General features: G+C 48.3%; 1 protein-coding gene across 2 annotated transcripts in view; it reads left to right on the top strand.

The window, feature by feature from the left end:
- The window catches only part of CHD2 (chromodomain helicase DNA binding protein 2), a 123,062-nt gene extending 118,395 nt beyond the window's left edge, over positions 1-4,667 (top strand). The window contains exon 39 of one of the 2 annotated variants that reach the window (XM_037832959.1): positions 3,486-4,667. In XM_037832959.1, the coding sequence (XP_037688887.1) occupies positions 3,486-3,819 (334 nt within the window). In that variant the 3' untranslated portion in view covers positions 3,820-4,667. The remainder of the gene's footprint in view (positions 1-3,485) is intronic. The other variant, XM_037832960.1, reaches the window with a different exon arrangement.
- Positions 4,668-15,964: the final 11,297 nt, after the last annotated feature.

The raw sequence follows: 15,964 nt of genomic DNA, 5'->3' as shown, positions 1-15,964 counted from the left end.
TTATCCAAAATCTCATTTCGTTCTTAGGAACCATGTTTCCTAATCTTCTAATCCAATTCCCTCTCTTTTGTTCAAGGCAAAACTCATGTGTCCTCCTTTAATAACAAATTTCAATGTTGAATGTCTTTTTTAAAAGTATTTTTAAAAGTATTTTTCCTCTTCTACCCGAGAGTCTCTGGAAATGGGCCCCTGTGAAGAGGAAATAATGGCCTTGTTCTCATACTGCTGCCTCAGGCCACCAGAGGCTGATTTTACACTGTAGCTTCTATAGGGTCTGAAGGGATTTACATTAATTGGGTCTTATTTTTGTTAGTCTATTATAATGAGAGGGAAAATATTCATCTGTAATTTCTACCCTCCTGTAATTTCTACAGTCTACAACTGTAAAGATGGGTATCTACAGACAAAAAGAACATAGAAAAATGAAAGTAGCATGTTTTCTTTTTATTAAGAAGCATATATAACATGAGCTTTTTAAGAAACAGTTGATTCCAATATATTGTATTTATTGAAAGTGTACAATTAAAGTTTTGACATATGTACGCACTTGTGAAACCATCCAACTACAATTAAGATAGTGAACATATCCATCATCCCCAAAGTTTCCTTTTGCTTCTATGTAATCCCTCCCTTTTACTTCTCCCCCACCCCCATTTCCCCTCCTCCAATCTCTAGGTAAGCACTAATCTGCTTCCCCACCCCTCACCCTATGGTTTACTTTAGAAGTTTTAGGTTTTACATTCAGGTCTTTGAGTCAGCTTTTGGATATGGTGTGAGTTAGAACTGAAGTTTATTTGTGGGTGTGTATGGATAGCTAATTTTTCCAGCACCATTTCTTGAAAAGGCGTTCTTTTTTTGTGCTAAAAGGCCTTCTTTGCACCTTTGTAGTGGGTGTATTTCTGGACTCCATTCTGTTCCATTGACCTATTTGTCTACCTTGACACCAATACAAATTGTTTGGATTAGTATAACTTTATACTGAAAGCTTTTTATTGAAATCAGGTAGTGTTGGACCTCCAGTTTTGTTCTTTTACAAAGTTGTTTTGGCAATTCTAGGTCCTGAATCTTCTAGTTCAGGAATAAGGTGTATTTTGCTGATTATTTAGGTCTTTAATTTCTCTCAGCTGTGTTTTGTAGTTTACAATGTACAGGTTTTTTATATCTTTTATCAGATTTATCACCAACTATTTTTATATTTTTTGATGTTCTTGTATATGATATTGTTTCTAGTTGTTCATTGCTGGTATATAGAAAAGCGTTTGACTTTCATACGTTGATCTTGAATCCTATAACCTTGATAAACTCACTTATTCTGGTAGCATTTTTTGTAGATGCCATCAGATTGTCTGCATAGATGATATTATTTGCAAATAGAAACAATTTTACTTTCCTTTCTAATCTGGATGTCTTTAATTTCTTTTCTTGCAATATTACACTGGCCAGAACCTCCAGTACAACATTGTGGTAAGAGCAGACATCTTTGCGTCATTCTTGATCACAGGGGGAAAGTATTTTGTCTTTCACCATGATATTTGTTGTACTTTGTTTTGTAGATTCTTTATTTACCCAGATCTCCTTGAATCTTGAGGTTTTGTCCCTCTGGCTGGTGGAAACAGTATTTCCAGCCCTGTGTGACCAACCACAGGGCATTGTTAACTTCTAATGCGGGTTCTTTCCCTGGCCTTGTGTAGTTTTCTCACATGTACACCTTGATCATTATTAATGGAACAAGCAGATGTTGGAATTTCTTCTCTTGCACTCCATCCTGTCAACTTTAGCTGCCTTGGTCTCTCCTGGATTCTCACCCCAGGGAGTCTGCTGGGCTCCTCCTCCCTGTGGTTCCCTCTCTGTGTGCTGTGGCCTGGAAACTGTCTTAACACAGTGAACTGGAGCAAACATAAGACTCATCTCATTTTGTTTTCCAACCCTTAGGGATCATTGTTCTTCACTGGCTAATGGCTGGTTTCTTGAAAATGATTGTTCCATATATTTTTCCATTTTTGGTTGTTTCAAGAGGAAAGGTAAATCCAATCCCTGATATACTTCACCTTGATTTAAACCTGAAGACACCAATTCTCTTTTTTTTCCACTTTAAAAAAAAAAGTGAAGTACGCATAACATACGATTAACCATTTTAAAGTGTACAGTTCAGTGGGTTTAGTACATTCACAGTGTTGTGCAGTTCACCACCTCTCTCTGATTTCAAAGCTTTTTCATCACCCCAGAACACCCCATACCTAAAGTAACCATCCTCTGTTTCCTCCTCTCCCCTGCCCCTGGCAGCTTTCTGGTTTGCTTTCTGTCTGTATGAATTTACTTATTCTGGATACGTCATATAAAAGGAATCATACAATATGTGACTTTTTGTGTCTGGCTTCCTTTACTTAGTATAGTCTTTTCAAGGTTCGTTCGAGTTGTACCCTGTACTAGTACTTTATTCCTTTTTATGGCTGAATGATATTCTATCGTATAGGTGTACCCCAATTTGTTTATACATTCTTCCGTTGATGGACATTTGGGTTGTTTCTACCTTTTGGTGATTATGAATAATGCTCTATAAGGATTTGTGTACAAATTTCTGCATGGACATATGTTTTCATTTCTCTTAGCCATATACCTAGGAGCAGGATTGCTGGGTCATTTGGTAATTCTGTGTTTATTGTTTTGAGGAACCGCCAAACTGTTTTCTAAAGTAACTGCCCCATTTTACATTTCTTCTGACAGTTTCTCCACATCCTTGCCAATACTTGTTATTTTCCATTTAATATTTAAAAAATTATAACCTTACTAATGTGTTTGAAGTGGTATGTCATTGTGGTTTTGGTTTGCATTTCTCTAATGACTGATGATGTTGAGCCTCTTTTCATGTGCATGTTGGCTATTTGTATCCCTTCTTTGGAGAAATGTCTATTTAAATTCTTTGTCCATTTTTAGATTGGGTTGTTTGGCTTTTTGTTGTTGAGTTGTACTAATTCTCTTTTAATATCTTAATGAGCAGGTTACATGGTCCTGCCTAAAAATCTTAGTATTCTTCAGATTGAATGGATTTTAAAAACAATTTAATTAACCCTTCTCTTATTGTTGAATATTTAGGTTGAGAGTGGCTTTTGCTGTTGTTACTAATAACAAAATAATTTCTCTGGGTTTTTTTATCCTGGGCTAGGTCAACAAATATGAAAATATTTATAGATCTTGCCAGTTTTTCCCTGAAGGGAGTATGAATTTACAAAGCCATCAGTAATTCAAGGGTGTGCTTGTTTCATTGCAGACTTGATGAGTCTTATGTCATTTCATAGGCTGTGTTTTGCCAATGGGTATAAAATGTCCCTTCATTATTTTTCAATTGCTAGTACTGGAAGCATCTGTCCATGGATCTGTTGGAAGAGTCCCTGCGTATGAGTGCCTAGGAAGAGCCACTGTGCAGTGGAGAAGTGAATGGGGGTCTAGCTTTGGTTTTTCAGCTAACTCTTGGGTCTCTGTTTCAGGCACCACCATGACTCCAAGCGGCGGAGATCTGATGAATTTAGGCCTCAAAATTACCACCAGCAGGATTTCCGACGAATGTCTGATCATCGTCCCCCTATGGGCTACCATGGCCAGGGACCCTCAGACCATTACCGCTCTTTCCACACAGACAAATTGGGGGAATATAAGCAGCCCCTGCCCCCACTGCACCCAGCAGTCTCAGATCCTCGCTCGCCGCCTTCTCAGAAATCTCCTCATGATTCCAAGTCTCCCCTGGATCATAGGTCTCCTTTGGAGAGATCGCTAGAACAGAAAAACAACCCAGATTATAACTGGAATGTTCGGAAAACATAAAGGAAAGCTCGGAAAGGGGGAGAACAAGAGTCATCAAGCACTTGGAGATTTTCGGTCTGATCCAACAGTAGCCAGTTACCTACACCAGTGACTGGAGTTCCTGAACATGCTGCTGCTGTCGACCTACTGGCTGAAGGGGCACTTCTAGAGTGGGAGGGCTTTGTTTGGTTCAGGTTTGATTTGGGTCGCCGCTCCTGCACATTGGCACCTCCATCCCATTCCCGTCTAGTTCTAGCCTCTCGCTTTGATGGGTGCTAGTAGGAAGAGGCGACTTTTTTGTGTACCAGTTTTAAGGGTCTGTATTTCCCCAGTGAAGGAAGAAGGAAGAGTCATGAATGTTTCCTTGCCAGGGGCAGTGTGTTCCCTGGATCCTTGACCTGGTTGGATGGATGCTTGGATGAAGGCTGCCAGGACTTAATGGACAGGGTGTGATTTGATTCACTATTTCATGATGAATGCTGCTGATGGGAATTGGGGAGCGGGGAGTGGGGACGATTGGTTAGGTTTCTGCATCATAGGACTTGAAGTGGGGGGGAGCAGGTATACCCCTCAAATGTGTTCTCGGGAGAAATGATACACTTGGGTCTCATTATGTGAAACCTATGAGATGGGGAGGATAAAGAGAGGGAAACAGCTTCTACAGTGGCCTCTTCCCTACCAACACTAATTATTTTCCCCACACTGTCTATGTACATTTCAAGGATTTAGTCTTTCTAGTGGGCCTCCTTTTCTCCCTGTGCCAGGGAAAGTAGGGTCTCTCTGGCTGACTTTGAGTACCGCGAGTTAGGTGACCTTGAAGTCAGCATAGGTCTTACTTCGTTGGAGAATGGGCAGAGGGAGGAGGGTATAGGGTGGGGGGGAGAGTGGGGTTGTGTGGTGGGGGACTAGAATCCCTGAGGACTTCTGGTTCCTGTGGTGAGAAGTACAACTGAGGGCCTGGAAAGGAGGAGGAGCAGAGCAGGCCTGCTGAGCAGCCTGTGATTGGCAAGCAGAGTCAGGGCACTAGTGTAGACAGTGAACAGGGTTTCCAGTGTGGGGATTTGATGGTGCCAGCAAGTGGGCAAAGCTTTCAGTATTGTAGGTCAACATTTGCAGCTGCATTTTAGTTCCCTTTGCACAGCTTGAAGAACTAGATTACACAGAATCACACATCTCCTGATATTTATATGATCAGATGAAAATAAGTTACCTCTGGTAATTGTATTCAATTTCTTTTAGAATAAGATCAAGTGTAAACCTAAGTTAAACTTTTTTCCAAGATAGTAAGTATCCAAGGACAGGGTGACTGAGCTATGGACAGTAAGAATCATACTAGAGTTGAATTGATTTGGGACTAGGAGGCAGGTGGTTTGTGTGGATTAAACAGGCAGAAGGGGTTTTCCTAAAGAACTTGAATTTCAGTTTACTGATGCTGGGGCCTTCGGTTTTATTCATTTTAAATTATAGCTTGCCAGTATTTTTAAAGTATCCTGAGGCCTTTCTTAGGTGGGGATAGAACGGACTTGACTATATGGTGTGCCTATGTCTTAAATGTATGCCTGCCAAGTACAAATGTCCAAGCTCAGAGCTGGTGAAAACCCTTCCATCAGGCATACACAGGGTTAGATGCTGTGCACTAACTTGTGGGGACTTCATTAAACCTTTGTCACTTATTTTCTGATATTCTAGACAGCACCTTTAATGCCTTTGCCAAGAAATTCCTGACTCCTATCACCCTGGTAAAGCAGATGTGACTTTGGTGGGCATGGCTCCTTGCTGCACAAGCATAATATTATGGGGGGCCAGCCAGTGCTGAATTTCCAGGTGAGAGTTGGGGTCCTCACAGCTTGTGTTGGGAGCTCAGTGGGCCCACCACCTTCTTATTTTACTCCTTATGGTACTTGGGGTTGTTCACCCTGGCCTTGTACCACCCATGCCCTGGAGCAAAGCCCAAGTAACTGCATAGGTGTCATCTTCCCTTGAGCATTTATGGGTGCTCAGTGGGAGAAGGTAGGAAATTATTTCTCTGTTTTGGCCACAAAGTGATAAGGAAACCACGGTAAATTTAGTTTTTCGCTGGTAATATTGACACTACCCTATGTTTGTCTTGCCCTAGCCAAAGAGAAAGTTTAGGTTGGCTTGCTGGGTCCTGGATTGGTGTGAGGGGGAAGAGGGGTTGAGCCCTAGCACAGTTCCCCTGAGAAGCCAGGTCATGTCCTCTTGGAGGAAGTCTCCTTTTAGAGGTAGGTGGAGTCATCGGAGGCCATGCATTTCAGTGCTCATCAAGGTTTTTTTTTTTTTTTTTTTATCTAAAGTTGATAGGAGATGTGAGTTATGTCCAAAGATGTCTCATCATGAGGAAGAAGGAGCTCCTTTTGTTCACATTCAGGACTTGAAGTGCCATATGATGTAGCAAAAGGCAATATTGGCCAGATCAGTGTTAAATTGATTCTAAAATTACAGTATGCCCATGACAACATCCATTTAAGGTGTTGAAGTATGTTTGAAGAGTGGGTTGGGAGAAAGGAGGCATCTCCTCATTGATTTAAATCAGTATGAAAATTATATGCTTTAATCAAAACAGATTTGCACAGGTAGAAGTTCTCTCACTTGTGGATGGGAGAAGCTGCTGCAGGAATCTTCACAGGTGGTATTCCATGGAGCCTAGCTTTGAAAGGTTTGATTGTTGGGTAGAAATAGATGGGATTGAGGAAGAGGGGAGTTAACATCACCTAAAACCTGAACATAAACAAGGATTAGCTCGATGCACTGCAGCCCTAAAAAAGGATAATGTGAAACCCCAGCCAGTCAGTGCAGTCTTTGAGTGACATACTGGAGTGAAATGGGCAGGCTCTCCACAGAGCTAGTTCTAACTGCCCCTTGGTTCACTCTCCTTTTAGTCATTCCATAAGCCCTTTGATGGGAAACACGAACACTTCACACGTTGTGCTGCAGACATTTGAGCCTGGTGTCCGAACACTGTATCAGGATGGGTGGTGCAAACATGATTCAGCTATGAATTCACACTATGACACTGCAATCCTCCAGACCAAAACCCGCTTGTCAGCAGGAGCGGTGGCCGTGTGCCCAGCACCAGTGGTCTCCTGGCTTGGCTGAGAGCTGCTGGGTCCCGGCGAGGAGAGCCATGTCAAGGGTCCAGGCTGCTTTAGTCCATCTGTTCCCCACTCATTGGGGGACAGATGGTTTTTCTTTATTGTAAAATTGTGGACTTTTAAAACCTGTTGACTAAACAGTAATTAATTTATATTTGTGAAATGCCACTGTCCTAGTGATTTCTGATGTAAATAATGTTGTTTATATAGTATGTATTAAATTTTCCTACATTGTAAAACTGCTGTACTTTTGACTCTTGTATATTAAAAAGTGTTCCTAAGGATTTCTAGAATTGGGCTTAACATGTTGCATTGCATTTGGTGTGAACTGTGTGACTGCAGGTGCTGCATCGGCTCCTTTCCCTCTTGGTTGCTGGATTTTTTGACAGTTTATGAACTGGAGCCTTCTACAATGGCATTTTTTGCTTCCCAACACCAGTTGTGTCCATGCATCCAGGACAGGTTTCTAAGATTTTACCACATACTTCAGTAGCCATCCCTGAGGCTCGCCAGTTCCCTGGCCCGAGCCACTCCAGTCTACCCCACAGCCCTGAATTTTCATGAGATGACCTTGAATTGAAGCCAGCAGCTGAGCAGGACTGCTCTCGATTTTCCCTGGTGCTAGTCCTGCTGGGTATGATTGTGGGGAGCCCGGGAAGGGTGTGTTTGAAGTCCTGAGCCTGCCCAAGTGGGGGCACTGCAGCCCTTCTCCCAAGAGGAAATAAAAACGTCTTGTCTGCCAGCCTGCAGCTTGGAAGGTAATTCAACAGTTGGGTTATATATTCTTGGGACGAGAAAGCATTTTAGAGTGGAAACACTGACACAAATGTCAACTAGCAGTTTGGCACAGGGCAGGCTCAGCCTCTGCGAGGCCCAGACAGAGGAAGGGTGGCCACAGCCTGCGGGCAGAGGTCCCAGACTGGACAGGTGTGGGAGACGTTTGCCCAGGTGCCTGGGTTTTCATGAATACTTTCATGTGACCTTGAAAGCAAACTCTTAAATCTTGAGACCAAGTAAGCCAAGGTGTCTTCTCCGAGTGGAGTGGTTAGCTTCTGCATCTCTGCACAGCAATTCCGCTCGAGGAGAGGTCAGCTCACGGGGCTGGCACGCAGGGCCTTGTTGGGCCCTGCACAGCCCTGGCACATGCCTGGAAGGAGGCCAGGCTTTTTAGTGCATGTAGTTCTTGAGGGAAAGACAAAGAAGGGCTGAGGGCTATTCTTGCAGATCAGGGAATGCAACTCAAAATCGTGTTGCAGCTCACAGCTTGGCTGGAACAACTTATTTTAAGAACAAGTGCTGCAATAATCAGCGTATTATGATTTTCAATCACAGCAAGGCTTCTAAACTGCTGCCAAAATGCCTGCCTTTTACTGGAAGAAGCAGGGGGCCCGGCCCCTCCTTTCTCCCTGGCGGGGTCTCGCATGCTGGCTTCAAGGCAAGTCCTCCTCAGTGAGCGCCAACAGAAAGGTCACTTGCTAAAACAAAGCCCTGCCGTTCACCAGACCAGAGTTCCAACCTGTGGCTCTTAAAGGAGCAGCACTAGGTTTGCCATGGGTGGGAGTGGGGGTATGGAATTAAAGCTCCTGTGCCAGTGCTTACATCTCTTAGATGGCTGGAATCCCATCCCAGGCCCAGGTTGCCTCCCTGCCCCTTGGATTTGTTGCATTCTGTCAAAGTGGGGAAGAGATGCAGCTGAACTAAAGAATCGACTTCTGATCCTGTAGAAACATGAGTGCCCTGTGGTGCCTGCCTCCGTGGCTGCCCATGGGACCCTACCTTAGGCTGAATGCCTTGGGGTCTCCTGGTCGGCATTGTGGCCATGTAATCTGGAGGGGTGACACACATGGACAGGCCACTTGGTTTTGCATCTGACCATACTGTTATCCAGCTTCACGTGGAAACATAGACACGTCCATGACCTACAGGCTTCTTACCTCTAAAATGGGCAGAATAATACCTGTTTCAGGGCTTCAGCTAGTGGCTGAAGGGTTAGCACACAGGACCTTCCTCTTAAATTCTTTCATGTCCTAAGACGGGGTCATTGTTTCTACTGAACCCTCATTTACCAGGCACCCTGGATGCCCTCAACGCTGGACAGGAAAGTCAGCGGGTTGCCCCCTTGGTCCCTGCTTGCGTGCAGATCACCTTTCTACCTTCATTTGTAAAAGAAGGAGGTAGCTTCTGGGGTTAATGGGGATCTGAAGTTGCAGACATGGACAGTGGAAAAACTGGGTGCCCGGAAGGAGACAGCATTCAGCCCCCAGCTGGGGAGGGGGTGGAGCAGAGGGCAGCTGGAGAGGGTGGGCGAGCCCTAGGCTGGCACTGGCCTCCAGGACCCAGTGGCGCTCAGCTGAGAGCCTGCCAGATGGCAGAGCTGCTTTTCTGCCTTGCTCACCAGAGGCCCAGGGTCAACAGCTTCTGCAAAGCCGCAGCTGGCTCCTGCGGAGGCTAGGCCCCCAGAAGAACGCCTGGCAGGAAATGAACCATCCAAACCTGAAGCCCACAGTCTGAAGGGTGGAGACACAGCTGGGACTAGACAGCTAGGAGAAGCAGGTTTGCCCGCCACTGTGGACCAGGCCCTGTTCCAAGAGCTGGGGAGACACATGGTTGCTGAGCCAGAAGGAGGAGGCTCCTGCCCTCTTGGAGCTGACATTCTAGTTGTGGGGGTGGTGGGCAGACAGGCCCTTTCAAAAGCAAACACCTGGAGACAAAAGTTCCAGGACATGAGTGCCAGGAGATGGGCTAAGTGGGCCCGAGCACTGACAGCCAAGCCCCGTGGAGGGGTCAAGAGGGCTTGTCCCAATGGGAGGGGCAGGGGTCTGGGTGGTGGGCAGATCTGGGTTGGAAGCCAGGCTCTACCCTGAGCTAACTTCCTCTGGTACATTCGTTACCTCCCTAATGCGGTGAGTGGGGCTGCCGAGTGGGCCATATGATGGGCTTGGCACCTGTCATCGTTATCTAAGGAGGCCACTCTTGCCACCTCAGCGGGGCCGTGTGTGTTTTGGGATCAGCTCCTGCTCTGCGAAGCTGGGACTTGAGGGCCTCTGAGTGAGTGTGCTTCTAGAGCTGTCCTGCAGAGGGCTGCAGAACACCACAAAGTCTGCCTGGGGCCAGCTCCTAAACTGCGCCCGGCATGGTGGCTGGTTGGCGTTCATTCTCCCACCATCAGGCTGCTCCCCTTGGCTGCAGACCCCATGGTGAAGGCTCAGCCTGAGGCCTGATTTCCTTCTCACTGCCACCCTCTCTACGCCCCAGATGACATGGGGCCACCTTGTCCTTCCAGGATGAGGAGGAGGAGAGGGGTAGAAGCTGCAGGAGGAAGCTGGCCTCCCTGCCTCCTGGAAGCCCCTCCTCAGGGCCGCCCCCTCATCACCTTTGCCTCCAGCTACAGTTGAGGAGTGCAAGGTGTCTTGCCCCTCAGGGATTCAGCCTTCCTCCCTTCCTACTTCCTTGTGGCATCAGAGGATGGTGGGCGCTGAGCCACAGGCCATTTGCATCACTCTGCTGCTCCCTTCCCCCATGGTAACATGAAGGTTCTTAGGTTTGGCCCCAAGGCTTTCCACCACCTGCCTCTACGATCACTTTAAGTGTCTCTTTCCTTGAGCCCTGTGCTCAGCCAGCCAAGCTGTTCAGGCACCCCCCAATATTTGAAGCAGACCCCTGCCTCTAGGCTACTGTCCCTTTTCCGCCTCTATTACCTCTCCCACCGCTGCCTCCGTCTACCTGCTGAGCACCTATCTGTTTGTCTTCAAGATTCAGTTCGAGCATGGTTGGCCCTGAGCAGCCCTTTCCGATGCTGCTTTCTCTGTGTCCACTCCTGTCCATCCCTTTGCTGTGCCCACAGATGCTACTGGAGTTCTGGTACCCTCTGACACTTCCACATTTTCAGATCTGTCTCCCCCACCAGATGGGGGAGCTTCTCACTGATGGGGATCAGGTTTGTTCAGTTCTGTAGCTCTGACTCCAATCTGTACTGAGCCCTGGTGGGGGCTGGGAAAGATCCCCTGGACCTCACTCCTTCTTGGTCCCTGGGTGTCCTGGGCCCTGGCTGGAGAGCAGCCTTCAGGGCAGCAGCTGGGCTGGGAGCTCTTTCTTCAGAGGAATTGGGGTGTGCTACCTGCCCTGGAGGCTGAATCAGGCTGGGGTCTCAGGCCACCCTGACCAGAGAAATTTTGAAGTAGTTAGTGGCCGGTGGCTCCCTGCTGCTTCCAGTGTTAACCCTTTATTTTTGGTTTATGGGGAGGTCCGGGTGCCTTAGAAATGGAGCTGGAAGGGTGGTAAGGTTCTGGGGCTCTATCAGCAGCTGTTTCCTCACCATCCTACCACCCTGGATGGGTGCACGGGGGGCTGGCAAAAGAGGGACAGGATGTCCAGCAAGAAGACCTGGGGCCCTGATGGCCAGCAGCGCTGAGTGCAGGGACCCTGGGAGGGATTGTTCTCTGGCAAGTCTGACTGCAGCCCTGCCCGCTTGGCGTCCTCATCTGTAAACATGGGGGGCAGCACCTCCTACCTGATGGGGAGCATGCCGGTTTGGATGTATTGTGTCCCCCCATATGCCATGTTCTTTAATAAAATCTTGTGGGAGCAGACGTATTAGTGTTGATTGGGTTGGAACCTTTTGATTGAGTGTCTCCATGAAGATGTGACTCAATCAGCTGTGGGCGAGACCTTTGATTGGATAATTTCCATGGAGGTGTTACCCCACCCATTCAGGGTGGGTCTAAATTAAATCACTGGAGCTATATAAAAGAGCTGACAAACAGAAGGCACTTAGTGCTGCAACCAAGAGAGACACTTTGCAAAACATACAGGAACTGAGGGAAGAGCTGGAACACAACCTGGGATCAGCAGACACTGGCCATGTGCCTTCCCAGTTAACAGGTTTTCCAGACGCAGTTGGCCTTCCTGCGATGAACGTATACTTGTGTTGATGCCTTCATTTTGGCATTTTCATGGCCTTCAGACTGTAACTGTGTAACCAAATAAACCCCTTCTATAAAAGCCAATCCATTTCTAGTATTTTGCATAGCAGCAGCATTAGCAAACTGGAACAAGGAGCATGCCCGGTTAGGGTTAGCCGTCCTTATTGTGGCTCCAGTGGGGCCTGGCCAAGTCCTGGTAACCTGTGCTGAGGTCAGGCCCAGGCCCCTGCCTCCCTGCCCCCGGAGAGGCTGGTCTTTGACAAGGCCCCCAAGGGCCTCCTTGGCTCCCTTTGGGGTCTCCTCTTCCCACATTGTTCTGGGACCCTGTGGCCCCAGCCCACCACCAAAGGGCCTTGTCCTCTCAACCCACCCTCCATCACTCTGTCTCTGTGCCCACCTGCCCCAGAGTCTTGCCCCCCTTCACCTTCTCTCTGAGTTGCAAATATTAGTCAACCTAATTCCCACCTGAATGTGCACTCGTTCGATATTTCCCCAAATTGGGGCCTACAGATGTATTGTGGGGACAGGGGTCCCAGGCGTCGCTGGATGGATTTTTTTTTAATTTTATATCTTCCTTTCAATGAACATATTTTTTAATCAATTTAAGCAAATCCTGAATCATTCGGGAGGAAAGGAGAAAGGAAGGAATTGTGTACTCTAGGGTTGCCTGGGGGAAAGAGGTCCGTGCTACATCAACCCAGGTGGTCCGATGGACACATGCCATGGGCTCCACGGGGTCTGAAGAGGGAAATGCAGAGGGAATGGGGTTGCCGCTGGCCCGTGATAACAGAGGACCCGGGCCTTGGCCATCCCCACCTTCGCCACATCTAAGCATCTGCCAAACAACATCCTCCAGCACTTTGGTGCTATTAATTCGTGTTTTATTGGGTTTGTAGTTTTGTTTTAGTTTAATTAGTAAATGCGTCTGGATTTTACAGTTGAAAGGAGGTATAATCTCAAGGAGGTTATACCTAGCCTCATGAATAACAAAACTAATAATAAAACTAATTCACACCTGCACTGCAAGGCCTGGAAAAATATCGGTCCTTAGAAGAAGTTTGTGCATTATTTAAGCCTGGGAAACCCTGAGGTGGTCATGACCTTGACCTGCTGAGGGTTCCTGTGTGCCAGGCCTGCTGCTTTGCGGTATTTTCTCATTCAGTCCTCACGCTAATCCTCGGAGGTAGGTTTGATCTCATTAGTCAATTGACGAGCCGAAGGCCCAGACACACGAGGTAACTTGCCCAAGATCACACAGCAGTAGGAGGTGGTGGAGCTCAGATCCCAGCCCAGCTCCGCCCAATTCTAAAGGCCAGGCTTGTCCCTCCTCTATTCAATGACTTCTTCTACCGCTACCCCAGTGCCCTTGCACCCATGTGCTCCTGCTTAGTTCTCACCACCACCCTGTGATTAAGTCCTAGCACTATCCCCAGTTTGTCGATGAGGGAAATGAGGTTCAGACCCCGCAAGTGACTGGCTCCCGGTCAGGGAACAAGCAAGTGAGCTCTGTGGGGCCAGGGCTGTGCTGCTCACCTCTGTCTCCTGCTCCCGGGCACCCCGCGCCCTGCTCTGTGGTGTTTTCCTCCTCTGGCTCACCCTACATCTCGCTTGTTCAACATCTCTCTCTCACCACCAGGATGTGATCTATTGGGATCGACCAACAGCCGCTCTGGGCCTGAGCCATGATCGGGCCTCGTTAGACGTTTGCTGAATGAATGAACATGTTGGTCTAGATAGTTTCTTGCCACAGTGGGGAAGGTGCTACATGTTTGTTGAAGGGAAGAGGGGATGGAGAGAGAACGGAAGGGAGGAGTCTCCTTGAAAAGTTAGACCAAGAAAATCAACATCCCATGGGGAGAAGATCGAGGGATCAGTCAGTGATCACTAGCAAACAGGGAAAGAATGTGTCAACTCAAGAAGTCGTCCTGCCCTGCTCTAGCCCTGCAGACCTTGGCTTTTGGTCCCTGGTGGTCAGTGTCCCCTTGCTGGGAGAGCGGCTTGCTGGACCCTGCTCAGTGAGCCCCTCGGATGGAGCCCGGGGCTTCCCAGCCACCTGACCTCTAAGAAGGTGTGGATTGAAGCGGGCTCCATCCACCATGAGATATCAGCATTTGGGTCAAGAACTTGGCAGAGTGCCGGGCACATGGCAGATATCTAGAAAATGTAGCTGTCACACCATCGGCTGGGGTGTCTCCAGTCTCCAGGAGTAGAGGAGTGAGGCCCATCAACAGCAGCTGGAGCATGATATTCCTGGTTTGCTGAAGGCTTGTCCCCCATCTAGGAGAGCCAATGACCACCTCTGGACCATGCTGACCAGCCAAGGACCCACTGTCACCCCCATGCCATCTCCTTCTTGGATTCAGGCCCTGCAGGCTTCAGAGCTGGGGGACACAGTTGTCCTGCCTGACTCTCTCTCCCATCCTTTTCTTCTTCATCGTCCTGGGTTTGAATCCCCCAACCACCAAACCTCCAGGTAGAGGCCTGGCCCACTCCCTGCTGAGGGTGGGCCTGAGGGTGGAGTGGGTGTGGTGGAGTGAGCGGTGTAACCTTAGGCAGGTCAGTTAAACCTTCTGAGTCTCAGTCCATTCGTCTGGAAACTGGGGCAAGGCCACCTGGCTTCTGGTGCTGTTATGTGACTCGTAAAAGCAATTGCAAGACTCAGAGGCAGGTTCCGACGGAAGGCCCGTTTTTATTTCTCTAGGAGGTAGAAGCATTTGCCAGAAGACAGTGAAGGAGGCAGCTAATGCAATGGGTTGGGACTAGAGTCCACCTGGTGGCAGTGGGCGGTGGGCGGGAAACTGCCACCTGTGAAGTGGGTGGTGGCAGCAGGGGCCTGGCTACTGGGCTACACACTTCCCATTTAATACTCACGATAGCTGAGAGAGGGAGGTATTCCCATTATTCCCTTCTCACAGTTGGGATAACCGAGGCCAAGAATGGTGAAAACTCACTCCATGTTGCCCAGCCAGTAGGTGATGCTGGGATGCTCTTTCCTCTGTCCCTGGCCATCTAGACCCACCAAGAACAAGGCCACTAGCCAAGGGGAGTCAAGGCTTGGCCTTGGGCAGCGTGGAGCTGGCTCAGTGGACCAAGATCTTGCATTGCTTCCTTGGGGTGGGGGAAGGGTGGTCTTTGGCGACTACTGCTTGCCCCATTTCCAACCCTTCTCCTAATCCTTTTAACATCTTGCTCCTAGTATGTCCCCTCCCACCCCACCAAGCCGCCATAACAAACTGCGCAAGCTCCCATTCCCTAGTAACTGTTGAAGCTGGATTTGTTGGATAAGTGGAGTGCAGAGTGAGCTCAAGACTAATTCCCCAGGCCACGCCCACCCACCAGACCATTTCCAAGCATTATCTTCACTCTTCCCCTGCAGATCTGCTTGGCTAGGTTCACTTTGCTTTGGCTAATATTAGGATGACCTGGGCCTGGTGAGGACTCTGATTCGTGGGGGAGGTGGTGGGAGTAGGGGGGAGATGGAGGGAGCGAGGGAGCGGGGAGAGGGGGAGATGCAGGTTTGGGTTCAAAGGTGGAAGCAACGAGCCGTCCAGGGCTTCCCTGGGCAAGGACAATGTCATGCTAGGGGACGTGGCCGCCGTGGCCTCCAGAGGCTGGTCTGCCTTGGATCCTGTCCAATTCCAGAAACATCCCCACCCCTACCGTCAACAGGCTTTGCACACTGGCTGCCCACGACGGTCTCTTAATTAAGTCCATTCTGCTGGGACTCTCTAAGAGTGTTGGTTTCTGTTCCTCTGACTTTTGTGTTCTCATAATCACCCCACGTCTCAAGCAGGAAATCGTTAAATGGTCAAAAGTGCTGAAAAGCCCAGAAGGATGGGGCAGGTAGCTGAGGGGAAGCTATTGAAACAGGTCCTTGGCCCCACAGATTTGGGAGGGGAAGGCTTCCCATTGGGGTGAGGGGAGGGCCTCAGACTCCTGACTGGGGCACTGGGGGATGGGCGTTCCACTGACCCCTGGCCCGAAAACCAAGTTTCTTCTGAATCAAGAGCGCTTCACCTGCTTCAACAGTTTGGCAAGTAACACCAATCAGACTAGAGAGGTGATCACTGGGTGTTAATCTCAGAGATTGGCACAGGGGAAAGGACACTGAACAAAACACGGTCCCTACCC

The sequence above is a fragment of the Choloepus didactylus genome, chromosome 4 (genome assembly GCF_015220235.1).
Source record: "Choloepus didactylus isolate mChoDid1 chromosome 4, mChoDid1.pri, whole genome shotgun sequence".
Taxonomy (NCBI): Eukaryota; Metazoa; Chordata; class Mammalia; order Pilosa; family Megalonychidae; genus Choloepus; species Choloepus didactylus.
The sequence above is the reverse complement of the archived record's forward strand: the minus strand, read 5'-3'. Positions and strand labels throughout refer to the sequence as shown.